At 32.0% G+C, this 23,545-nt stretch overlaps 2 protein-coding genes across 7 annotated transcripts; one reads left to right on the top strand and one right to left on the bottom strand.

Moving 5' to 3' along the window:
• Window positions 1–388: 388 nt before the first annotated feature.
• Window positions 389–18,890, bottom strand: LOC122497821 (PHD finger protein rhinoceros). Of its 6 annotated transcripts, none has more exons than XM_043605139.1 (12): window positions 17,879–18,890; window positions 17,240–17,289; window positions 16,626–17,146; window positions 16,378–16,534; window positions 16,096–16,248; window positions 15,645–15,932; window positions 15,369–15,542; window positions 15,068–15,276; window positions 14,855–14,978; window positions 10,055–14,777; window positions 5,215–6,701; window positions 389–1,605 (listed from the first exon to the last, which is right to left on the bottom strand). In XM_043605139.1, exons 3-12 carry the CDS (start codon window positions 17,087–17,089, stop codon window positions 463–465), a joined length of 8,922 nt encoding a protein of 2,973 aa, XP_043461074.1. In that variant the 5' UTR covers window positions 17,090–17,146; window positions 17,240–17,289; window positions 17,879–18,890; the 3' UTR covers window positions 389–462. The 6 variants fall into 6 exon arrangements, with proteins under 6 accessions (XP_043461074.1, XP_043461080.1, XP_043461076.1 ...); XM_043605145.1 differs by having other exon boundaries at window positions 5,215–6,686; XM_043605141.1 differs by having other exon boundaries at window positions 17,900–18,890.
• Window positions 18,891–19,505: 615 nt separating this feature from the next.
• On the top strand, window positions 19,506–23,491 carry LOC122497814 (prostaglandin E synthase 2). The gene is made up of 5 exons (XM_043605122.1): window positions 19,506–19,877; window positions 20,020–20,094; window positions 22,420–22,757; window positions 22,830–22,941; window positions 23,117–23,491. Exons 1-5 carry the CDS (start codon window positions 19,578–19,580, stop codon window positions 23,477–23,479), a joined length of 1,188 nt encoding a protein of 395 aa, XP_043461057.1. The 5' UTR covers window positions 19,506–19,577; the 3' UTR covers window positions 23,480–23,491.
• The last annotated feature ends 54 nt before the right edge of the window (window positions 23,492–23,545 follow it).

The raw sequence follows: 23,545 nt of genomic DNA, 5'->3' as shown, positions 1-23,545 counted from the left end.
TAAAGATCTGCGACGAAGGATTGTACCGTTAACGAAAGACACCTTACGATTCACCAATATACGATACACCACGAGAAATGCGTGAATGAATAACGGTGAATTTTGGGCACTTTGTGACAATTCACTTCACCCTCAGATCATTTACATATACAGTTCAATAATTTATATTACACACTTACAATGCGTTTCCTCTTTTTTCTTTTCTAGCGAGTCTCTGTCTCAACACTTTTTTTTGAATATATTACACGTGCAGGTGGAACGACCCACATATACATATTTATATGTATAATAAACACGTCTCTAATATATTCATCATAATATTTATATACATATATATAAATATATATATTTTTCTTGCATTATATTTAATATATATAAATATATATATATATTTATATATTGATATTGGATAATTTCTAATAAGAACCGTTAATTACTATATTATACAAGTATCATTAATTATCACCTAACTTGGCATCCTTGCGGGAGCGGTGCAGGTGGACAGCCTGACGTATTGAGAGTGACGTTTTCGTTTAAAAGGGGAATATCGTCCTCTTTGGAAGATTTCTCCGTCGTATCCTGGACATTAGTGGTCGTTAATTCGGACTTTGTTTCAGTGGTTTTTGTTGTTGTTGTTGTTGTTCCAGTTTCCGATGGAATTGTCGCGGTGTCCTTGTTGGCACTGCTCGCCGCTGGCGCTTTTAGTTCGTAGCCCTCATGACAGCGTGTCAGTTTTAATCTAATGGGTGTCACTTTTGCTGAACGTACGTTACCGATTGTTGCGGGTCCAGCGCCTGGATCCGTTGATAATAATTGTTTTTCGTTTGATTGTACATCAATTGGGGGATAGGTTGTCTCTTCGTTTGTTGATTCGAGTGGAGGTGGCGGTTCGACTCTTGTATTATCGCTGCAACTTGCTTGCTCGTCGAGTTTCAATTCGCTCTCATCATTGGTGGTGGTTGTGGAGGTTTTACTACTTTTGCCGAGGCGAATTATAATTTTTGGCGGCGCAACACCGCCGTCCTCGACGAGTTGGGCGCGACAGTCTTTTTTATTTTGTCGCTTCTTTCGCTTGCCGTTTTTGTCCTTTTTACTTTTGACCTTTGGCTGTTCCTCGCTGTGAAAATCGGCCATTACTAGGCGTCGATATTTCATGCTCTCGCGTTTCAGGTCCTCCATACTTGGCTTACTGGGAATGTTACTGAGACGTTTCTTTGGCGGTCGGATGCGATTGTCGTCCTGTAGATTCGTTGGATCGGGACCAATGATGCTGTTGCCGATTTTGATTTTTAGTTTCGGTGGTCCACTGTTGGGCGAGAAGGCAGTTGAGGGTCTTGTTTGTCTGCCTCGGCGACGATCGACGGCGCCTGATTGAACGGAACTTCGTCGTCTCTCGAGATCGTCGTCCGGTGGATCGAGGAAGCCGCCGCGTTCTTTTCTTCGTTTCTTTTCCATATTTGCGTCGACAACGGCCTTGTAGTCCTCTCGTGTTGGAATGCTGGTCATTGAAGTCACCGCCTTTGGAATTGTGATGCCAGTTCGACTCACTGGTGGAGTTGCTATTGGAGCCGACGCCACGTTCCTCTGATCGTCCATGTTCATATCCTGCGGGGAAGGGAAACGATTTTCAAGTCAATTTCGAAACAAAATTTCTTAAATTAAATTTATTTCTTAAAGTTGTTAAATTAAACTAATTTATTCAAGTTATTAAATTAAACTAATTTGTTAAAGTTGTTAAATTAAATTAATTTATTCAAGTTGTTAAATTAAAATAATTTCTTAAATTTGTAAAATTAAGTTGATTTAGTAAACTTATTCACTATTTATAAAATTTGTTAAAACAATTTATTTACCATTGAATTACTATTAAAAGGTTCATTAGATGCTTAGAAAATAAATTATTCTGAAAAGGTAAGATCAGTACGGAGATATTAGTTTTTTTTTAAATAGCCAGCAAAGAAGTTAAAAAGACAAATTTGACGGAAACTAAAAGAACAGTCCTTGGATCGACTTTTAGGGGCAAAAAAAGTCACTTTAGTCGATTGAAAATACAAAAAAATCCGAAAAAGTTGTTGTCACATAAATTTTATTTTGTATTTCCTTGATCTTTCACTAATTTCTAAATTCAATTATTTCGAAAATAGTATAATTTTGTTTAAAAAATATTTAAATAAATCTTATTTGTTCTTCCACGGGAAATAAAATTTTAAAAGATTTCAATGTAAAACACTTTGAAATTTAATAATTTGTAATCCTTATAAAATTAAACATTTCCAAACAATTGAATTTCGGTAAAATCTTTTAAAAATAATTGAACTTTGGTAAATTCTTTTAAAAATAATTGAAATTTAGTAAATTCTTTTTAAAATAATTGAAATTTGATAAACACTTGGAAATGAATTTTTAAAAAGTACCTAGATATAAAAAATAAACAAATTTGTGATAGAATTTTAATTATAAATATGAAAATGATTTTTCCAAAATTTTAATAAATCTAAAAAAGTAAATTTTAAAAAACTTTAATTTACTTTATTCGAAGATAATTGAATTTAAAAAAATTATAATTAAACAATTTTAATTTTTTAACAATTTTAAATATTCTAATGCAAATTTTTTGAAAATAATTGAATTTCTTAAAAAAATTTGTGTATAACTTAAAAAAAATAATTTTTTGAAAATTTTTTTGAAAAAACATGATTTTTTTCTCCAAAATGTTAAAAATAATTTTATTTACTTTATTATTTATTTTAGTTACTATTTTTTTGTATATATTTGAATTTTCCAAAATTTGTAATTGAAAATATTGAAAATAATTGAATTTTAAAAAATTAGAATGAAAAAAATTCGAAGTTTAACTTCTTTCAGAAATTATTTTTTGAGTACCTAATTTTCATTAATTTTTATTTTTGAAAATTTACACTTGAAGATTTTTTCATTTTAATTTTTGAGAATTCAATTATTTTTCTAAAATTTGCAATTATAATTCTTCAAAAGTTGATTTTCAAAAATATTAAGAAAATACCTACTTGAAAAAAAAATCAATTATCTTGAATAAATTTTTACAAAATTTCAATTATTCAAAATCCGTTTAATTGTACCTATATTGCGAAAATTCAATTAGAAAAATTATTCTTTTCTCCAAAATGTTAAAATTAATTTTATTTACTTTATTATTTATTTTTATGTATTTCAATTTTCCGAAATATGTAATTGAAAATATTGAAAATAATTAAATTGTTAAAAATTAAAATGTAAAAACTTCGCAAAATTTGCAATTAAAATTCTTCAAAAGTTGCAAATTATTCAAAAACATCAATAACTTCTTTTTTAAATAAATTTCAATCATTATTATTTTTCTGTAGGAATTAAAATTCTTCAAAACATTCAAATTCAAACCTTTTTGAAATTCAACAACTTATAAGAATATTATTACAAAACATGAAGAAGGCGATTACTCCGAGTCAAAGACTCGGGGTGATCGACTTCTTCATGTTTTCTAATAATTTGAATTACCATAAAATTTTTTTAAAAAAAATTAATTATTTAAACAAAAATCCTAATAAAAAATCCTTCGCCACAATGCAATTATTTTTACAAGTAGTGAAATTTCTCAAAAAATTAAATTATTTTTAAAAAAATGTAATAAAATTCCTTGCAAGAATTCAATTATTTTCATAAATAATAAATCGATTATTCGGTAATTCATTTTTAAATCAATTTTTATTAGAAAATTCTAGAAGAATTCAATTACTTAAATTAAAAAATAAATAATTTATTGAATAATTAAATGTTTATTAAAACTTTCTTTCTCATAAAGAATTTTATCAACAAATTTTTAAATAATTGAATTCTTTTGACAAATTTTAATAAAATCTTTAAGAATAATTACATTTTTCGAGGAATTCGATTAAAATTGTATCAAAAATAATTAAAATCCTGCGATGAGTTTTATTATTTATGAAAATAATTCAAATTTTCCTAAGAATTTTATTAAAATTTTTCTAAAATAATTGAATTTCGGAGACGAATTTTATTATTAATAAAGATATACTAGAAATTTTGATAAAAATTTTTAAAAAATTTTTAAACATAACTGAATTTCTGTGAAGAATTTTATTATTTATATAAATAATTGAATTCTTGCAACGAACTTTATTCAAGCTTATAAAAATAATTTAATTTCGGTGATAAATTTTATTATTTATAAAAATAATTCAATTCTTGAAGAGAGCTTTGTTAAATTTTTTTTAAATAATTGATATTTTTTAAAAAATTTTATGAAATTTTTTATTTAATTGAATTATTTCGAAGAAATTTATTAAAAATTTTGTAAATTATTGAATTTCTTTGAAATTTTGACAAGAATTTTATTAAAATTTTTCTAAAATAATTGAATTTTGGAGAAGAATTTTATTATTTATAAAGATAATTGAAATTTTTTTGACGAAAATTTTTTTAAAAATTTTTGAACATAACTGAAATTCTGAGAAGAATCTCTAAAACTTTTGAAAATAATTGAATTTCTGAAATCATATTTGTAACTTTTCCAAAATTCATTTTTTTTAGTATTTAACTAAAATTCTTCTATCAATCTATAGTATTTATGAAAATTGTAAAAACTATTCTTTAAATAATTTCTAAGTAATAATTTTATGATAGTTCTTGAACAATGAAGTTATTTAAAAAGAAATTATTGTCAGAAATAATGATCCACAAGTTTTGAACGTTCAAATGAACGAAACACTTTTTATTAGAAATGTTTTTATAATTTATTGTTTGCAATAAAAATTAAAAACTTAAATTTTACACTTAGAAACTTTATAATTCATTTATTTTATATTGACAAAAAATTATTGTAATAAATATTTAAATTAAAAAAGAAAATAAATAAATTTCGTTCATTTGAACGTTCAGAACTTTAGGATCATCAGAAATAGAAAAAATTGAAGGTTTTGTATTAAAAAATTCGTGGTAATTTCATAGTTTACGAGGCAAACAAAAAACATAAAAATTCAGAGTTTTCTCATGAATTTTAAAAATTCAAATTTTTCCAGTACTTTTACTAAAAATCCCTGACTTTTCTCTGATTTCCCTGACCAATTTTACTTTCCCTGACTTTCCTGACCTGCGTCAACCCTGCATGTGATAAGAATACGTAAAAAAAGTTTTTGAAATGGAAAGATTTTTTTGTAAAAAACCGTAAAAATAATTCACCTGCGAGCAATATTGTCTGAGGAGTTCCTTCTTTCGCATCCGTCGAAGATTCGAAGTGCCAGACGCAACGGAAGCACTGGTGGCCGTTGGCGGAATGATAACAGGCGCCTGCTGAGCCAAAGGAGGAACGGCGGCGGTCGGCACATAATTGGCATCCAAGAAAGGTCCCTTAATTTTCACCTTCAACTGATTTCGCGAATCGGTCAATGAAACCTTGTTGGTGGTGTCGCCAGCATTGGGCGAAGTGATCACCAATGGACTGTTCACATTCGGTTTCAAGCACAATTCACTGATTTGCTCTTGCATCGACGAGTTGAGACTCTTGTCAAGATCTTCAATGTCGGCAATCGATGGATCTGCCGAGCCGGTGACGAATGAGCCGAGCAAATGATTCGTGTAGGACGACTGCACTTGTCCGTCGAATGTTGAGTACGTTCGCATATCGACTGGACCGGGCATGACCGGGAAGACAGCATTTGTGAATGTCTGTCCTGATGTTTCCGACTCGGTGATTACCGAATCGCTGTGTGTTGAAGGCGGCGTGAGTACTTTGTCGTCGTATTTCTTGTGAACACCGGGACTGGAGAGACGTGATTGCATTCCATCGCTCGCCACACTCATACTGTCACGTTTCTCACTCACTTCGGTTGATTTCTTTCTCTCGCGCATTGTTCGCAGGTCGGCGATGTTCGCCTCACTTGGCGAGTCCTCGTCGGAGTCGAAGTCGTAGACGGTGCCGACGAGTTTGTTCTGAATTCCATCGTCACTGTGGTGGTGTGATAGTGACGCGAGTGAAGTGTGATTGTTTCGACCTCTGCCTCTGCCTCGTCCACGACCACGGCCTCGGTAATTCGTTTGATGGGAATTTTTCGCAGTGCGTCCACGACTTCGTGATGCGCTTTGTGGTTTGGCGACTTCCTGTCGTGGGGATTTACCCGGTGATTTCGCCTGTAAGGATGTGACTCTAGCCGATGTCCTCGTGGGTTTCGATGGTGATTTTTTACCGATTTGAGATGAGATCTTGACGTCCGTTTCTTCGCCGACAACTTCAGATAAGCGAGTTTCGGGTGTTACTATCGATTCTGGTAGTTGGGGTTCTGGTACTTGTTCAGGTACTTGAGGTTCCTGTGGTTCTTGCGGATGAGATTCGGCGACGTGAACGTCGGGAACGTTGTTGAGGAATGAGATGGGCATTGCCGGTGAACTGCCTTGGGGCTCAAGATCCTGGGGGACGTGCTGATCGGGTTCGGACGATGGAAGTGGTACTTGAAGTTGATGCGGAGGTGGTGGTGTGGAAATTTTCGTCGGTGAAACCATAGCTGCAGTTAATGCCATATTGTGAGATGAGGATGTGAATGCAGCTGTGCACGGTGACGCCTGGAGATTGAGCGAGTCCTCTAGAGGCTTCGGTACATGGGGAAGTAATGTTGGAGCCGTTGGAAATGGCGCTCCAAACGGTGGAGGAAACATTCCTGAGAAGCAAAACTCTGTACAATATTTAATAATTGTGTATTAGTAAACGTGATTGAATTATTAGTGCAATAAAAATAGAATTTTAGAAACAAGAGAAAAAAAAGAAAAAGTACAGGATTGCCACAAAAATTAAATTCTGTTTTCTCCTGAATTCCAGACAAAATTTTCACTTTTTCCCTCACACAAAAGAATATTCAGATTCAGTCAAAAAATTATTAGACACTTAAAAAACTGTTCTATTTCCCTAATTACGAATTTCTTTAATTGTAAAATTATTCGAAAAGATCAATAACTTATTTTTTAAATGAATATTTAATCATTATTATTTTTCCATAGGAATTAAGATTTTAAAAAATTTCAAATTCAAACCTTTTTGTAATTAAACTTAAAAATATTATTAAAAAACTTTTATTATTAAAACAAATTATTAAAAAACATGAAGATATCGATTGCTCCGAGTCGATTTCTTCATGTTTTCCAATAATTAAAGATGACCAAGTGAAAAAATCATTATTTTATATTATAAGACAATTGTTACTATAACATCTTCAAAATTATTTTCACCATTTCAATTCAATTAGGTATTATTTTCTAAAATTTCCAACTAAAATTCTTCTTTAAATCAATTATTATTTTTAATAATTTTTGAAAAAGTTCTTTGAAAATTTTCAAATCTATTTGTTTACAATTCAATTTTACAAGAAATTTCGATTATTCGATTATTCAAAAATTCTTCAATTAAATATATATTAGAAAATAAAACTTCAAATAATTCCAAAAAATTCCATTAAAATTTTTAATAAAACTTAATTCTACAAAATATTGTTAGTTAAATCTTTGAAAAATTATTATTTTCAAACATTTTAATTTGAAACTTTTTCAAAATTCAATTATTTCTAAAAATTCATTTTGAAATCAATTTTTATTAGAAAATTCTACGAAATTTCTTAAATAATTGAATTCTTTCGACGAATTTTAATAAAATTTTTAACAATACTTGCATTTTTCGAGAAATAATTCAAGGCGACAGTATCTACTGTTTTCAATTAAAAATCATTAAATTGAGAACATTTTTTGAAAATAATTATAATTTTATAAAGAACTTTAATACAATTTTTGAATATAATTGAATTGTAATAAAGAATTTTACTATTTTTAAAGATAACTGAAAAATCTTGATGAGAATTTTTTTTAAATTTTCAATAATAATTTAATTTTTCAGAGAAATTTTATTACTTTTGACAATAATTGCATTCTCTTGATGAATATTGTTATTTATAAAAATAATCGAATTATTGCGAAGAATTATTTTATAATAATTTTTTAAATAATTAATATTTTCCGAACAAATTTATGCAAATTCTAATTTAAATAATTGAATTGATGAAATTTTCTATTATTCATGAAAAGAATTGAATTCTTACGAAAATTATTACAAACCATTTTTTAAAGAATTGAATTCTGTTTGGAAATTTTATGAAAAATAGTAGATATTGAAAATCAATGAATTGCGAAAAGTTTTTAAAGATAATTAAAATTGACAAAGAATTCTATTACAAAATTTGGCAATAACTGAATGTCTGTGGTAAATTTTATTAAATTTTTTTTAAAATAATTGAATTCCTAAAAAACATTTTATTATTTATGAAAATAATAATTGAATTCTTAGAAAAAATTTTATTAAAATTTAAAAAAATAATTGAATTATTTAAAAAAAATTTTATTAAAATTGTATTTAAAACAATTAATTTCTTTCGAATAATTTTATTAAATTTTGGAAAATAATTATTCAATCCTTCCAAAAAATATTTTTAAAAAACATTTTTTTAAATAATTCAGTTTTTCGAGGAATTGAAATTAAGTTTTTAAGAATAATTGCATTTTTTGAACAATTTCTGTAAAATTGTATTTAAAATAATTGAAATCCTGCTATGAATTTTATTATTTATGAAAATAATTGAATAGTTGCTAGGAATTTTATTATAATTCTCAAAAATAATTGAATTTCTGTGAAAAATTTTATTATTTTTGAAAGTAATTGAATTCTTCATAAGAATTTTAAAAACATTGTTTTAAATAATTAATTTTTTCAAAATATAATAAATATTATGAAAATTTTATTAGTTTAAATAATTGAATTCTTGTGGAATACTTTATTTCTGAAAATAATTGAATTTTTCGATTATGAATTTAAAATAGTAATAAAAATAATTGAAATTCTTCAATGAGTTTTATTATTTATGAAAATAATTAAATTCATGCTTAGAATTCAATCAAATTTTTTTAAAAAAATTTAATTTTCATGAAAAATTTTATTATTAGTGAAAGTAATTGAATTATTGTGCAAAACAAATTACATAAAATTTTGTTAAATAACTGATTTTTTCGAAATTTTTTTGAAAATTAGCGAATTAAAAGTAGTGGAAATTCTCTAAAAAAATATTATTTATATTCTTTATTCAGAAAGTTGAATACCTATATAATAATTTTTTTACCTTCTCTATTCTTCAGAATAATTAAAATTTTCGCAATGAAGATTATTTTTAATTTAGGTATCAAATAACATTTTTTGCGAAATTCAATTTTCCTCACGTACAAGAAAGTTTAATTATTTTCAATTTTAAAAAACGGATGTCAAATTTGTAATTAGTATCAAAATTTGTTAAAGTTTTTTTTATATATACTTTAAAGTTTAAAAATATAATATAATTTAAAAATTTAATTCTATTTTTTCAGTTATGTGCCATAATAAGTATTTCTTTAAAAATTACTTAAATTAAAATGACTTGAAATTGTTTCCAATAAACAGACAATTTGGCTAGTATCTAAATAAAGTATTGGTCAAATGACTTCTGAAAGATCTTCTGCTTTTCAAAGTTTTATCATCTTTCAAAAAATAAGAAAAAAATTTTAGTTTCCACATTTTACGTTTTAAAATGTTTTTCATTCGCCTGAAAATGGGTGGTCTCTCAATTTTGACCGGTAGTAGATATATTTTTAATGATTTTTGACAAGTTTTTTTTGAGAATTCAATTATTCAAAGAATAAAAAATGTTCCAGTAATTTTAATAAAATTTCTTGACTTTTTCCTGATCACATTTTTCTCCGACTTTTTCCTGAACTCCCTGATTTCTCTGACTTGTGGCAACCCTGAAGAAGAAATGAAGCTGAAACTGTCACCCACTTAATTTTGAAAATTAAATTTTAACGTTAAACACTTTTATGCAGTTAAACTTTGCACTTAAGTGTAAAATAAAAATAAGTTTAAAATTGAATTTCAAAAATTCAAGTGGATGCTGACAACTGTGCGCCAATTTCAGCCTGATGAAGAAGAAATGAGAAATAAGAGAATATTTTTGAAACGTACCTCCTGGTGAAGGATAAGGAAGTGGTCCCGGACAGTTCTGAGGCGGGAATAGTGAGACAGCACCGGGATAAGAAGCCCCAGTCTCCGAGTACGAATGATAGGGTCCAGCGTCGATGTTGCATGGAGGGAACGACATGGGTGGCACGCTTTTGTACGGTGGAATTGAGGAGTGCTCCTCGGCCGACGAGGCGGAAGTAATGGAAGAAGACGTCGACCTTCGCGAGGGTAGAACCTGACTCTCTGCCCAGCGGGTGTCCTGCCTAGTCACACTGATGTCATTGTAGGGCGAACCATTCTGCGTGTAGTCCTGCCTGGGATCCAGGTCCTCCTTCTCCAGACTGTGGTCCATTTCGTTCCCTTGATCGCCAACAACATTCGGCAGACTGATCAAGTGTCTGTTCACCATTTCCATGGGCGTGATGTCGTCGACCATTTGACCCGCTATCGGCTGATCCAACATCGGCACTTGCGACATTCTCCCGTCGCCGTGACTCTCCAAATGCTGTTGACCTCGCACCAGTGCCTGTGTCTGCTGAAGAAGTTGATATTGCTCCTGAATATTCATATTTAGCTGCGAGTGGGCCAAACTCTCGACATTTGTCTCCGACATAACGGCTGCGATATCGTTCGGGAATTGATGAGTGTAGCGATGATTTTGATTCTCCATCAAGGCGTTCATGTGTTGGACGTCGTTGGGATTGAATGTCTCCATACTGGGCGGTACCCATCGTTCGTCTGCCTCGGCACGGTCCAATTTCGACCTCTCGGCGACTGTCACCTTTCCACTCTCGAGAGTTTCATTACTGTATGGATCGTACGTTTGCTCGCCACTGTTTCCATAGCAGGGTTTCTGTTTATTCTCGAAACTGTGATTCTTGTACGTGAGATCGTCGGTTCTTTGAGTGTCATTGGTCTTGATTTCGTAGACTCGTGATGGTTCCTCGGTGATTTTGGTCTCTGGGAGGTGATTCTTTGCACTCTCGGGAAGGCGGTCTTCTTTCTTGAGATTATCGTCGCTCGATGGTGGTTCAACTTCGGATTGATTGGTGTTGGATTTTTTGTTGAGTTCCATGCGAAGTTTCTCGACGAGATGCAGTGTTTCCCTAGCACTGTCCTCCTTGGAGTCTTCCTTGAACCATAATTCGTTGGGGAAGGAGAATGACAGTGGAGCTGAACGTTCCTCGACGTCGCGGTGTATACCAAAACCGTCGTCGTTGACCATGTCGTCGGTGAGGAGATCCTGGTCAAAGTCGAATAATTCCGAGACACTTGGATCTTTGCTTCCGTGTTGTGGGGAGAATATTGAGCGCTGAATGGATCTTCTTCGTTTGATCGTTTCCTTCTCGATAATCTCATTAGCGCCAAATTTCTCGGTTGTTGGTTTTGAGAGATTTGATGAGAAGAGATTTTCGCTCGGTAGAACTTCTTTTGTTTCCTCCTTCTGTCGTGTATCGCTCTCGTGTTGAATATTCACTATTTCGATCACTCGACGATCGCTCGATCTTTCGATTTCTGGTTTAGTCGAATCTTCTTCCTTGCTGAACACTGTATTTGATTTTCTGGCGTTATTTTTCCGTCCTTCATCATCATCATTATCGTGTTCCTTCAATTGGAGATTTGAGACTGATTTTGATTTTTGTTGCTTCTCTTCTGTTTCTGGTGGTTCCTTCTGTTTGGCGAGTTCTTTACTCTTGATGAGTACTTCAAGTTCGTGTTTTTCGTGAAGTTTGTTTAGACTTTCTTGAAGGGTTTTGTGTTTTGTTGTGTCACGGGTTCTCGACAACATATCGAGATGTTCACGTTTTTCGAGAAGTTTCTCTAGACCTTTCGACGATTTCTTGGGACTGTCTCTCTCGGCTTTTCTCTGCTTTATTTCCTCCTCGAGAATATTTATTGCGTTCTTACTACCGAATTTCTTTCGTTTGTCGTCGACTTTCGGTGATTGGAGTGTTTCAGTTTTGGTTGATTTCGTCGCCTCCTGATCTGCTTTGACTTTCTCTTTCTCCTTGGTCTTTTCTTTCTCTTTTAACTTCTCCTTTTCTTTGAGTTTCTCCTTTTCCTTTTGAAGTTCCTTCATTTTCTCTTTCTCCTTTTCCTTTTCTTTCTCCTTCTCCTTCTCTTTCTCCCTTTCCTTCTCTTCTTCTTTTGATTTTTCGGACAACTTTTCTAAACTCTTTTCCCGTTCTGAGAGGGTACGTTCTCTATCCGTTTTTCTTGTTTCTTTGTCCCTTGGTGGTTTCTCCTTTTCCTTGTCAACCTTGACCTTGGCAAGGAGAACCTTGTCGGATTTTTGGGATTTCTCCTTCTCGGTTCGGATTAATTTCTCCTTTTCGGTTCGTAGTTTCTCTTTGTCATCGTCGGGTTTCTTTTGGTGTTTGTCGTTCAGCCTCTTTTCAGGTTTCTTGACCAGAGACGCCTCTTTGATATTCTTCTCCTCTTTCTGGGTATTTTCACTTGATTTTCGCTTTCGTGCTTCAAGTTTGGCTTTGTCTCCGGGAGTTTCCTCTTTACTCCTGGGAGTGGTTTGTTGGGCTTGCTTGGCTGGTGGTGTTGGCTTTTTTGTAGATTTGCCCCCAGATAGATTTCTTGGCCCATCATTATCTCGAGACCGACTGTGCACACTTTGGTTAGATGATGATGCTGCTGAAGAAGATTGATGCTGCTCTTCGTGTTGTTGGTGGTGGTGCTGTTGTTGTTGTTGTTGGTCTGATACAAGAAAGGGCTTTTTGATGACGTCTCTTTGTTCTGCTTGCTTTTTGCCAGTTGGTTGCTCTTTGAACAACGCGGTTCTGCATGATTCCTCTCTCTCAGTAGGCGGCGGCTGAAACTCGGTTCCACGCCGCCCGTCGGAAGTTTTAAGCTTCTTATCGGGCAGCTTTTTGAGTTTCCGCCCCACCAACTGCGCTGCCTTCTTGTCAGCATCAGAGGAATCAAGAGATTTGTTTGTTGGTCGTTTAACTGGTGTTTTAGTTTTCTGCTGTCCTGAATCACTTTCAGACGATGTGCTCGTCGAGGCTGCTTGATCTTTGGATGATGAATTTCCATCGTCGTCGGAATCGCTGCTACTGTCGGAGGAACTGCTACAACTGCTGCTCGTGCTACTCTCGCTGTTACTGTTACTCGAGTGTACCGAGAGGGCTTTACTTTCTTGTACAATCTTCTTGGGCTTCTTGGGCGATTCCTCTTTCTTTGGAGAAACAACTTCCTTCTCGTCCTTCTTGATTTCCTTCTTCTTAGAATCGGGTGAATCTTTCTTTGCTTTGAGTTCCGGTGTTTCGTTTTCGGTTTGCGGTGGGGCTTTTGAGCCCATTCCACTCTTGATATGTTCGGCAGCTTTCTTTGCCGCTTGACGTTGAGGAACGTAGGCAAGGATCTCTGAGCCGTCACCAAATTCTTTATCGAAATCGTAAATGTCGTTGTTTTTGGCGTCCTTGCCAGTTTGACTCTTGATGTCCTTTTGCTTCTTGACTGTCTCTTTCTTTTCCTTGATTGGTTTTGGTGTTTTCTCCTCCGGTGGCGATTTAATTGCCTCGACATTTTCTGCTGTCACTTCCTTCTTGTTCTGCGAGCGTTGCATAATTTCGGACGCTTTCTTTGCAGCTTGTCGCTGAGGAACAATGAGAGCCGATGGTAGACACTCCTTCTTCTTGGCAGTCTTTAGATTCTCTTTATTTTTCAGTCCTTCCTCCTCTGGTTCCGGTCGTGTTTCCTTGCCAGCGAATGACTTTTGCGAATTCTTGGAGAGATCGGCTGCTGAAAATTCTTTAACAGCGGCTTTTGTGATGAGAACATTGGAATGCGAAGTTGGTTCCTGGGAATTTGAATCAGTGTCGGAGTATATTGCCGCAACGGAAGTTGGACCAAGTCTCGCGGCTGTATTCGCATTACTGAGGAGAACCAGTTCGTCACTGTCACTTCCGGATGCACTGTCGAGTTCACGTTCCATGTGCTGCAATGTACGTGACCTTGTTGTGGTTTTGTCGCGAATTGATTTTCTCGGTCGATCCGGAGCACCAGTCTTCTTGGCCTTTCTTCTGACGGCTTTCGACTTGGTAGAGGCGACAGCTTCCTCCTCCGTACTCGAGTCAGTTTCCTGTTTGAGTTTCAGTGGTTTTGATTTGCTTGTGGCTTTAGTTGTTAATTTTGCAGGCGATTTTCCAGGTGATTTTGAGGGGGATTTTATTTGCGGTTTTATGTCCGTTTCACTACTGCTTATCGATGACATATCACTACCGTATAAACTCTTTCTTTTCACGGTGCCATTAAAGTAAAGTTTCTTATTTGACGCACCATTAAAATCGGGTTGCACTTTCTTCTCATCACTGGATGTAGGCGTGGGCGATTCTGCACCCGATATCCTGAGAAGGAGTGACTCAATGTTTCGCGGATAATTTTCGACTTCTGAATGTGAATAAAGACGATCGTAAATGGAAGGGCCGTGATTTGCTGACAATACTGCTTCAACTGTCGCTGGTGGTAATGCTGGACCTTCCATAATTGTTTTTTGTTTATGGAAGGTCTGCTCACGTAATTTCAACATTGATCGCCATAATTTTTCTCGTCTACTAACCATATAACAGAGATTTCTCACACGTTCAAGGTCTTGTCGCAACTGTACAAATGTTTTCATTTTCTCTATGTCTGCAGCTTGACCTTGAGCTCGTGTTCCCGCGCCAGAGAGTTCACCGCATCGCAGTGCCAAAAGTGGTTTATTATTGCCAGCCTGTAAGAAAAAAAAAACGTAGAAAATTATTTTCTTTGTAAATTTATCTAAATCTTGATTTCAAAATGAATACTCACTCTTCTTTTCAATTTCCAATAATTGTAAATGTAGACAACTGTGTCTTGATCTACATCCAATTGTTGACATGTCACATCTTTTAAACTAACGTGCTTATCAAACTCGGCTTCAATTTCTTGTAATCTGAAAATTGTTTTTGGTTTTTCATTTTTTTTTCATTGTTTTTATTTATTTTTTGTAATAGAAAAGAGTTTTTGGAAAAATTTACTCACTTTGCCGCGCGTGCCTGATTTTTCTCCTCAGATGTCATGTCTTTGCGTTTTCGTTTTCTGGATTCGCCATCTTCAGAATCGGAATTGCCTTTAGTGCTACTGTTTCCAACACCTGCGCCTCCGCCACCACCGCCTCCACCACCTCCTCCTCCTCCTCCGACGCCTACTTTATCTTTCGTATTCGTTCTGCTGTGCTTTTGACAGTACGACTGTTGAAAACAGAAACAAAAATTCATAAAATTAAAGAAAAGTTTTTAAATACCAAAAGAAAGGAAATTTCGGATAAAAATTTTCAATTTACCCTCAATTTGACACCATCATCTGCCATTTCGTCTTCGATGATGGCCTTCATCTCGAGACCGTGCTTAAAAGCACAAGTCACGTGATACGCAGTTTTGCATGTTTTTATACTGCACTGAATGCAGGCCCCAACGCGTTCACGACACAATACACAAACGAGACCCCATCGACTTGGCTGTAATAAAATTGTACACAATAAAATCAAAATAAACACAAAAAATATTAATAGAAAATGATTAATAAAAAAAATGGGAATTTTTTTTTGGTGAAAACTAACCGGAATACTAGATATTTTAGTAATTGGCTCCATTCTTTCAACGCAACCAATGCTAACTTCTGGGATCCAAAGGGCACAGGAAACATGCGCCCATTTTTGGCCAGTTCGCGTACATTTCATTGCACCGCCCTTATTTGGACATAAAACACATTCCGGACGTTGTCCCAAGGAACATGTTCTACATAACCAGGAGCCATCGGGAATCGAAGTGATTCCATAACATGCCTGGTGTACGCAAATATTACAAAAATCGCAGAAGACCATTTCGTTTCCCTCTTCGGAGTCGGGCTGCATTTAAAAAGAAGAAGAAGAAGTTAAATTAGATAAAATGAATTCTAAAAAAGAGATAAAATGAATGAAATTCATTCTGTAAATAAAATAAATGACATTCATTATGTAAATTAAAATTAAAAGCTGGAATTTAATTCCGAGTCTTTGATTGTTAACTCACCGATCTACAAACATCGCAAATGACATTCTCATCAAATTCAATGCCGAGACCTTCTTCATTTTTGACTATTGTTTGTATCCTCTCCCAGCATCGAATTTCAAGTTCCTCTATTACTCTCTCGAGTTGTGCTTCCGAAACCGGAGGTTGACCAGCCTTTTTTTCAAAATAAATATGAAAACATGTTAAATAACATAAACGTGTAAACGTATTACAACAAAAAAGCAAAGACATGTTAAAAAGGAAAAATTTCCTAAAAACGGTGTAAAAATGAAGAAAAATTACCAGTGCTCGTTCTCCATTTAAAAGATCGAGCCACGCAATGTCAGTATCATCGAGATCATAAGCACAAGCTTTCTCTGCTCGTGCTGGTGTATTGCTCAAATGATGCTCCTCGGTACTGAAATAATCATCCCGAGATATTCTTATAAACTTTTTTGGCCTGTTTTGAAAGTAAAGGAAAAAAGAAAAAATTGTTAGAAGTTTCGGAAAAGATGAGTAAGAGTAAATATGAAAAGAAAATAGTTGCTTACAATTTGAATTCGCCAGTGGATTTGTTCGTAGATGTAGTTTGATTGACAGTGACCACGGGTTCAGGAAGTGAGTCCGGATTAACGGGCACCTGTACACCCCTTTCCCATTCTTGCTTCCATTGATCAGTTATAACCCAATATTCATTTGAACTTAATGGTTCACTGTCTGGCAATTTCATAGCACTAATCAAATCCTTGCGAAATAATTCGGCCGGAGCCTCAGCAGCGGATCGATTATATATACTGGAAATCTTAATGTCACTGAGAGGTCGGGGGGTCCAGGATGCTCCCCCTTGACTGGACGATGCCATCGTCTCTTCTTCTTCGGATGGCCCAAGGGCGCTTGCCGACAGCGTAGCGCCCACAACTGCTGGACCCAATCTGCATTTTCTTCTCTTAACCGCACCCGGGCCAGAAGCCGAGTCATTATCGTTTCTATTAATTCTCTTGCCTCGTTGTGCCATTCTACTATACCAATTGAGCTAGTGGTATGCGGCACATGCAAAAGAGCCGTGCGCATCCTAATCAAAATAGACAAATTTTCATCTCATTAAATTCAATTTCTTCTTTTTCTTCTAGAGAAAAAAGAAACTTTTTATCACAACAATACTCACTACATAGCTGTCTAGATATTTATTATCTGGAACACAAAAATCCTTCGGAACTGTAACAAATATTAATAAGTTTATTATCATACTGTCAAATAACTGAGAAAATGATTTACATTCTTAAAAGTAAATTCTGAAAAGCCTTTTGTGACACAAGGAGCAATGTTGGTTAAGTTAAGCAAAACAATTCTACAAGTGTTCAGAATCAAAATTTAACTTATTTTAAAGTGCAATCGATAAATTAATCAATATTACTGACGAAATAAGAAATTATTCAATTTTAAACAGAATGTTCATTTTCTCACTAAAATACAGTGGTGATGAAAAAAAAAAATATTTGGAATAATAAGGAACAATAACAAACATTATGAATATTGGGGAGAAAAAGGGAAAATTGTGAATTTGGAGTAAATTTGGAGATTTAAAGAGCAATTTAGAATGTTAGCAAAGCAGTGAATGGGACATGAATAATGCAATGTTTACAAATAACAAATGACTATTTACAACAGAAAATAAAGCTCTTTACCTAAAAAACTTGACAATAATCATGCAAAAAAAGGATTTATGTCGAAATAATGAAGGATGAGAGATGGAGGTGGTTGGGCTACTTTGATGATAGGATCTCGTGGACTTGTTGGATCGTACCCCATAGGGTAGAAGAATCACCATTGGATGAAATTCACGTGCGTGCGTCATCGGAGTCCATGCAGAGGATGAAAATAGCCGGTGAAAATGTGATCCTGGGAAGTGATCCGAAGACAAAATTGCACTGCTGGTGTGTCTAAGTTGCAAAGGAAGGGGTAGAGGTTATAAAAAACAGTGATCCGCGACAAAAACACAATGACACGCTTCGTCCAGGAGATGAATATCGGATATTATTTAACGTGTGAACGTTTAGGATCGGCGAGGAATCGCAAGATCGGGAAAAATCGTGGAAGGTTGCTCCCATCCTAGAGAACATGTAAACATTGAGTTGAGAGCCATAGTATGCGTTTTTGGGGATTTTGCGAATTCACTATAAGCACAAGACGATTAAACCTCGATAAATTATTATATTATCGAATAAACACTGACGCGAACAATAGTCGAAAATTGTAGGAAAACTGGGTTCGCACGGGAGAAAATGCCATTACGCTGCGCTGCTGCTCCTGATGTTCGACAACATTGACAATCGAGATAGCAGCACCATCGCACACACAAAAATCACACACAGACGGAAATCATCCTCCATTAAATACCTTATTATTGATCTATTAGAGGAATAGATTTTCGCGCGCGCGGCCAATGTACACGTGATTTCACAGAAAAGTGCACGCGAAACCGTGCCGGGATGCAGGAAAAGCAAATTCTTTTATTCCGCAAAGTGCGTATCTGTCACAGGATAACCAACATGTCCTCATTAGAGATCTCAGCAGTACTCACTCTGAAGCGTTCCAACGATTCCTGGCTGTCATTCAATTAATTACACCCACGACCGTATAACGTGAGCGCGTTTTTTGATTTCCAAACATTCCAAATCGATAATATATTTACATAAAAGTAGATACTGATATTTGGCGCCATAGTGCCTGAAAAATGAAGATCTTCGCTGGGCATTCGCCTTTCAACAAGCCCCCCAAACACCAAATCCCCAACTAAACAACAAAATGTTCCTAGACAACCAAAAACTTTTTAAAACTTTAATTTTAATTCTATTTTTCAATAAAATAACTCTAAACATAAAGGAAAAGTGTCTTAATCATTAATTCCCTTCTCAAAATTGTATTAAACAACAATAAAACATTGAATAGCAGTAAAAAAAAATATTACTACATTAAAAGGATAATTTTGATCAAAAACTACAAAATAACGGATTTTTTTCTTTACAATCTATGAATACTGCATTAAACTACAATATTTAGGACATTATTTACTTGTGAGAGCATTTACAAAAAAAACTAATAAATTTTAAACAAATTAAGTTTTTTATTTTTTGAATATAAAAACTTAAGTTGGCAAAATTGGCTAGGAATCTTTCCAACTCGGAAACAACCCGCCAGAGCGCTGTTGTTAATTGATCACGTGTTCAACTGAGAGAGCGCTAAATTTAAAATACTATAGAAATATCTATAACATCTATAATTACAATGTCATACTAAATCAATATTACATATTGTTATTGCGTATAATTGTGCAAAAATAAAACCCACCACTATATATTTCACTAACATGTATAATATATTCGCAAGTGACTTTAACTACTTCTGTAAATATTTACATTTCAATAACTGCTGCCATCTTTTCAATATATAGTTTTCATGTTGTGGGGGGTCAATTATTCTCGTCAGTTGATAGTTATTTAAAAATGGCAGTAATTTGTAAATTATTAAAATTCACAAACAGATGTGAATCATTAAAAAAATCAGTGCTCTTCAATGGAAATTCGAGTTTACGGAGATATTGTACATTTGTACAAGAGCCGAGGTCAAAACGTTTTAAAGGAATCGTGAAATTTAGTCTTGTCGGTGCAGCATTGGGAACAGCAGTCGGTGTTATTTATTCTACACAAAAAATAAATAAAGCCAGAGATAATTTGGCTTTAGAAGGAACACAAGTTGAGAGGAAAATTTTATTAGAAAAACCTCCAATTTCTGCTTCGAGAAGTGTCAGTATGCGAATATAAATTGTAATCTTTATTGACATAACCTAGAAGTTTTTTTATATTTTCTTTTTGTTTTTCGAATTCTTTGCATTTACGTATTGACAGCAATTACAGCAGGTAATTAATGAATTTAAATATATTTTAGATTATATCGCCGGTTGATTCAACCAATTTGGATCTTACGCTTTATCAATATCAATCTTGTCCGTTTTGCTGCAAGGTAAATTCCAAATTTGGTTTTTTGTACTATTAAATTTTTCACTATGAATATATAATTTTTGTTGTTTTCTATTACCTATTAATATATATAATATACAGGCCTCAGATATTATGACTTTTTCGACTATTTTCCAAAAATGCGACTTTTTTCGATTTATTTTCAAAAATTGCGACTTTTTGGACTTTTCTTCCAAGTATTACAACAAAAATTATTTTTGAATAATTTTTCTAATTAAATTTTTGAAATATACAGTTAAAATGATTTGGAATAATTGAAATTTTGTAAAATTGAATTGAAAATAATTGATTTTTTTCAAGTATTATTATTACAATTTTTGAAAATCAACTTTTAAAGAAATTTAATTGCAAATTTTGTGAAAATAATTGAATTCTCAAAAAAATTTAATGAAAAATCTTCAAGTGTAAATTCATGAAAATCAGAATTAATGAAAACTAGCTTCTAAAAACTAATATTAAATTTTTTTTTAAAAAGTAATTATTAGAATTTTTTTATTATAAAATTTTAAAATTCAATTATTTTCTATATTTTCAAAAATATAATTCCGAAAATTCAAATACCTATGTATTTGAATTTTGTACAAAAAATAATAAAAACATTAAAATTTTTCAGAATTATTTTAAAAATTTTGGAGAAAACAATCATTTTGAAAATTTTTAATTAAAAATCTTCAAAAAATTAATTAGTTTTTTTTTAAATTATACAAAAATTCTTTCAAGAAATTAAATTATTTTCGAAAAATTACATTAGAATGTTATGAAGGAACTAATTCTTAGAATTATTTTATAATAATTTTTTAAGATTTACTTATCTTCGAACAAAGAAAATTAAATTTTTTTTAAGTTTACTTCTTTAGATTCTTATTAAAATTTCGTAAAAATCATGTTTATATTTATAATTACAATTCTTGAAAAGTTTAATTATTTATTTTATATTTTTCAAAAATTCAATTATTTTTAAAAGATTTTGTTAAATTTCAATTATTTTTAAACGATTTTACTAAAATTCAATTGTTTAAAAAGATTAAAAAAATTAAAAAGATAAATTTGATAAATCAAATTTCCATTATTTTTAAAAGATTAATTTACCAAAATTCTATTGTTTGGAAATTTTTTAATTAACTAGGTATAATAATTTGAATGTTCTTTTATTTTTATTTTATAATTAATTCAAAATTGTAATGACAAATATAAATCATCAGAATTTTTTTCACTTCTTTTCATTAAAAGACTAAAATTTTGTTAGATATTATGATTTGTCAAATTGAAATTATGCAGATTTTTGTTCTTTACTTCTAAACAAAATTAGAAAATTTTTAAACAACTGTGATTAAGAAATAGAAAATTTATTTATTTTGCATTATTTTTCTTTGTGAATCACAATTTTTTTAACAAAATTATTATTTTGTTTTAGAAAAAGAAGAAAAATATTTGCACAATTTCTATTTTTAATCTTATTTTTGGAACAGGATTTTCCACAGGAATTAAGACATTCAAAAATTTCAATAATTAAAGATGACCGAGAGATAAAATTATTATTTTATATTATAAGAATATTGTTACTGTAACTTCATCAAAATTATTTTCATAATTTTAATTCAATTATTATTTTCTAGAATTTTAAATTATTTTTTTGAAAATAAATGAATTTCTTTAAAAAAATTTTATTATTTAATTGAATTCCTGTGAAATTTTTATTATTTATGAAAATAATGAAATGTTTGCATACAATTTTATTAAAATTTTTTTTAAATAATTGAATTCTTTTTGGGAAATTTTATTAAAATAGTAGATATTGAAAGTCATTGAAATTAGAAACATTTTTGAAAATATTTGAAATTAGGACAAGAATTTTTTTTGACATTTATGAAAATAATTGAACTTTGGAGAAGAATTTTGTTATTTATAAAGAGAATTGGGATTTTTACGAGAATTTTGTTCAAATTTTGAACATAGTTGAATTTTATAAGAAGAATTTTATTTTTTTTTTTAAATAATTGAATTTCTGCAATTATTTGTAATTTCTCCAAAATTGAATTTTTTTAGTGTTTTCAACAAAAATTTAAATTAGAAAATTTTTAAATTTTATTTTTAAAATTGCTAATTTTGTTGCAACACTGAATTAAATAAACGACTTTTTCGATTTTTTTTTGTATTTCCAATCGACTAATGCGACTTTCTTTGTTCTTTGTGTCTTAAAGTCGATCCAAGGCCTAATTATAATATAATAATTTTAGTTGTTTTCTATTATTTTGAATGTTGCACCTAAAAAAATGTTTCAGTCCATAAAAGTGTATTAACATTTTAGGTTCGAGCCTTATTGGATTATTATGGAGTTTCTTACGATATTGTTGAAGTGAATCCTGTATTTCGTACGGAAGCAAAATGGTCAAGTTACAAAAAGGTGCCAATTTTATTAGCAAAAGTAAATGGCGGTTATCAACCATTAAACGACAGTTCGATGATAATTTCTCTCTTAGCTTCCTATTTTTACGATAGTACGAATAAAATAGAGGAACTCATTAAATTTTATCCGAGTATTGCCTTACACGATGATAAGGGCAAATTTCAAAATGAAATTGTCAACAAATATTTCTTGATGTACCAAAATTCGATTCCCAAAGAGATGACAATGAATGATATTGTGTAAGTACATATTAAAAAATTCTGCGCGAAATTGGAAATTTGTTTCTATTAAAATTCCTTCTTTTTTTGCAGAGAAGAACGAAAATGGAGAAAATGGGCCGATGATGTCCTTGTTCACACTCTCTCGCCAAACGCTTATAGAACTTTAGATGAATCATATAGATCGTTTGAAAAATTCTCAAAAGTATGTTTAATTTCTTTACGTAATTAATTAATTTTATTAAATATTTTCATAATTTTTTTTATTTGTATTCACTTGATTAATTTAATTTATGTTAATTTTAATTTAAACACTAAAATATTTTTTTACTTTTTTGACTTTGACTTTTACTGTTATTTTTTACTTTTTTTCTTTAAAGGTGGGAAACTGGGAAGAATATTTTCCGTTTTGGCAACGATGGGTGATGATTAATGTCGGTGCTGTTGCGATGTGGTGGCTCGGCGATCGATTGAGGAGAAAATATCAACTTAAGGAAGACGTTCGACAGTCATTGTATGACGAGGTAACATATTGGTTGAGAGGAATCAAAGCACGCGGTGGACCATTTATGGGAGGACAGAATCCCGATTTGTCCGATTTGTCCGTTTATGGAATTCTCAACAGTATCGAAGGTTTAGAAGCTTTTAATGACACACTAGCGAATACAAAATTATCAACATGGTACTACGCTATGAAGGAGAAAGTCGAGTCACACTCTGGAAATCATTTAATAAATTCATAATTTTCTTTTCAATTCTGAAAGTTATTAAATTTCGGCAGCAATTAAATTAATTAAATTGTCTAAAGA

The sequence above is a fragment of the Leptopilina heterotoma genome, unplaced genomic scaffold, assembly GCF_015476425.1.
Source record: "Leptopilina heterotoma isolate Lh14 unplaced genomic scaffold, ASM1547642v1 Lhet_14, whole genome shotgun sequence".
Taxonomy (NCBI): Eukaryota; Metazoa; Arthropoda; class Insecta; order Hymenoptera; family Figitidae; genus Leptopilina; species Leptopilina heterotoma.
This window is presented reverse-complemented; position numbering and strand designations above follow the sequence as displayed.

Excerpts from the sequence above, each read along its gene's own strand:
- LOC122497821 (XM_043605139.1), bottom strand. The coding sequence starts at position 17,089 with ATGGCACAACGAGGCAAGAGAATTAATAGAAACGATAATGACTCGGCT. Across the intron at positions 15,543-15,644 it reads CTAAAATATCTAGTATTCCG|CCAAGTCGATGGGGTCTCGT; the intron begins GTTAGTTTTCAC and ends ATTTTATTACAG. Across the intron at positions 6,702-10,054 it reads TCCTTATCCTTCACCAGGAG|AGTTTTGCTTCTCAGGAATG; the intron begins GTACGTTTCAAA and ends AATATTGTACAG.
- LOC122497814 (XM_043605122.1), top strand. The coding sequence starts at position 19,578 with ATGGCAGTAATTTGTAAATTATTAAAATTCACAAACAGATGTGAATCA. Across the intron at positions 19,878-20,019 it reads CAATTTCTGCTTCGAGAAGT|ATTATATCGCCGGTTGATTC; the intron begins GTCAGTATGCGA and ends AATATATTTTAG. Across the intron at positions 22,758-22,829 it reads ATGACAATGAATGATATTGT|AGAAGAACGAAAATGGAGAA; the intron begins GTAAGTACATAT and ends CTTTTTTTGCAG.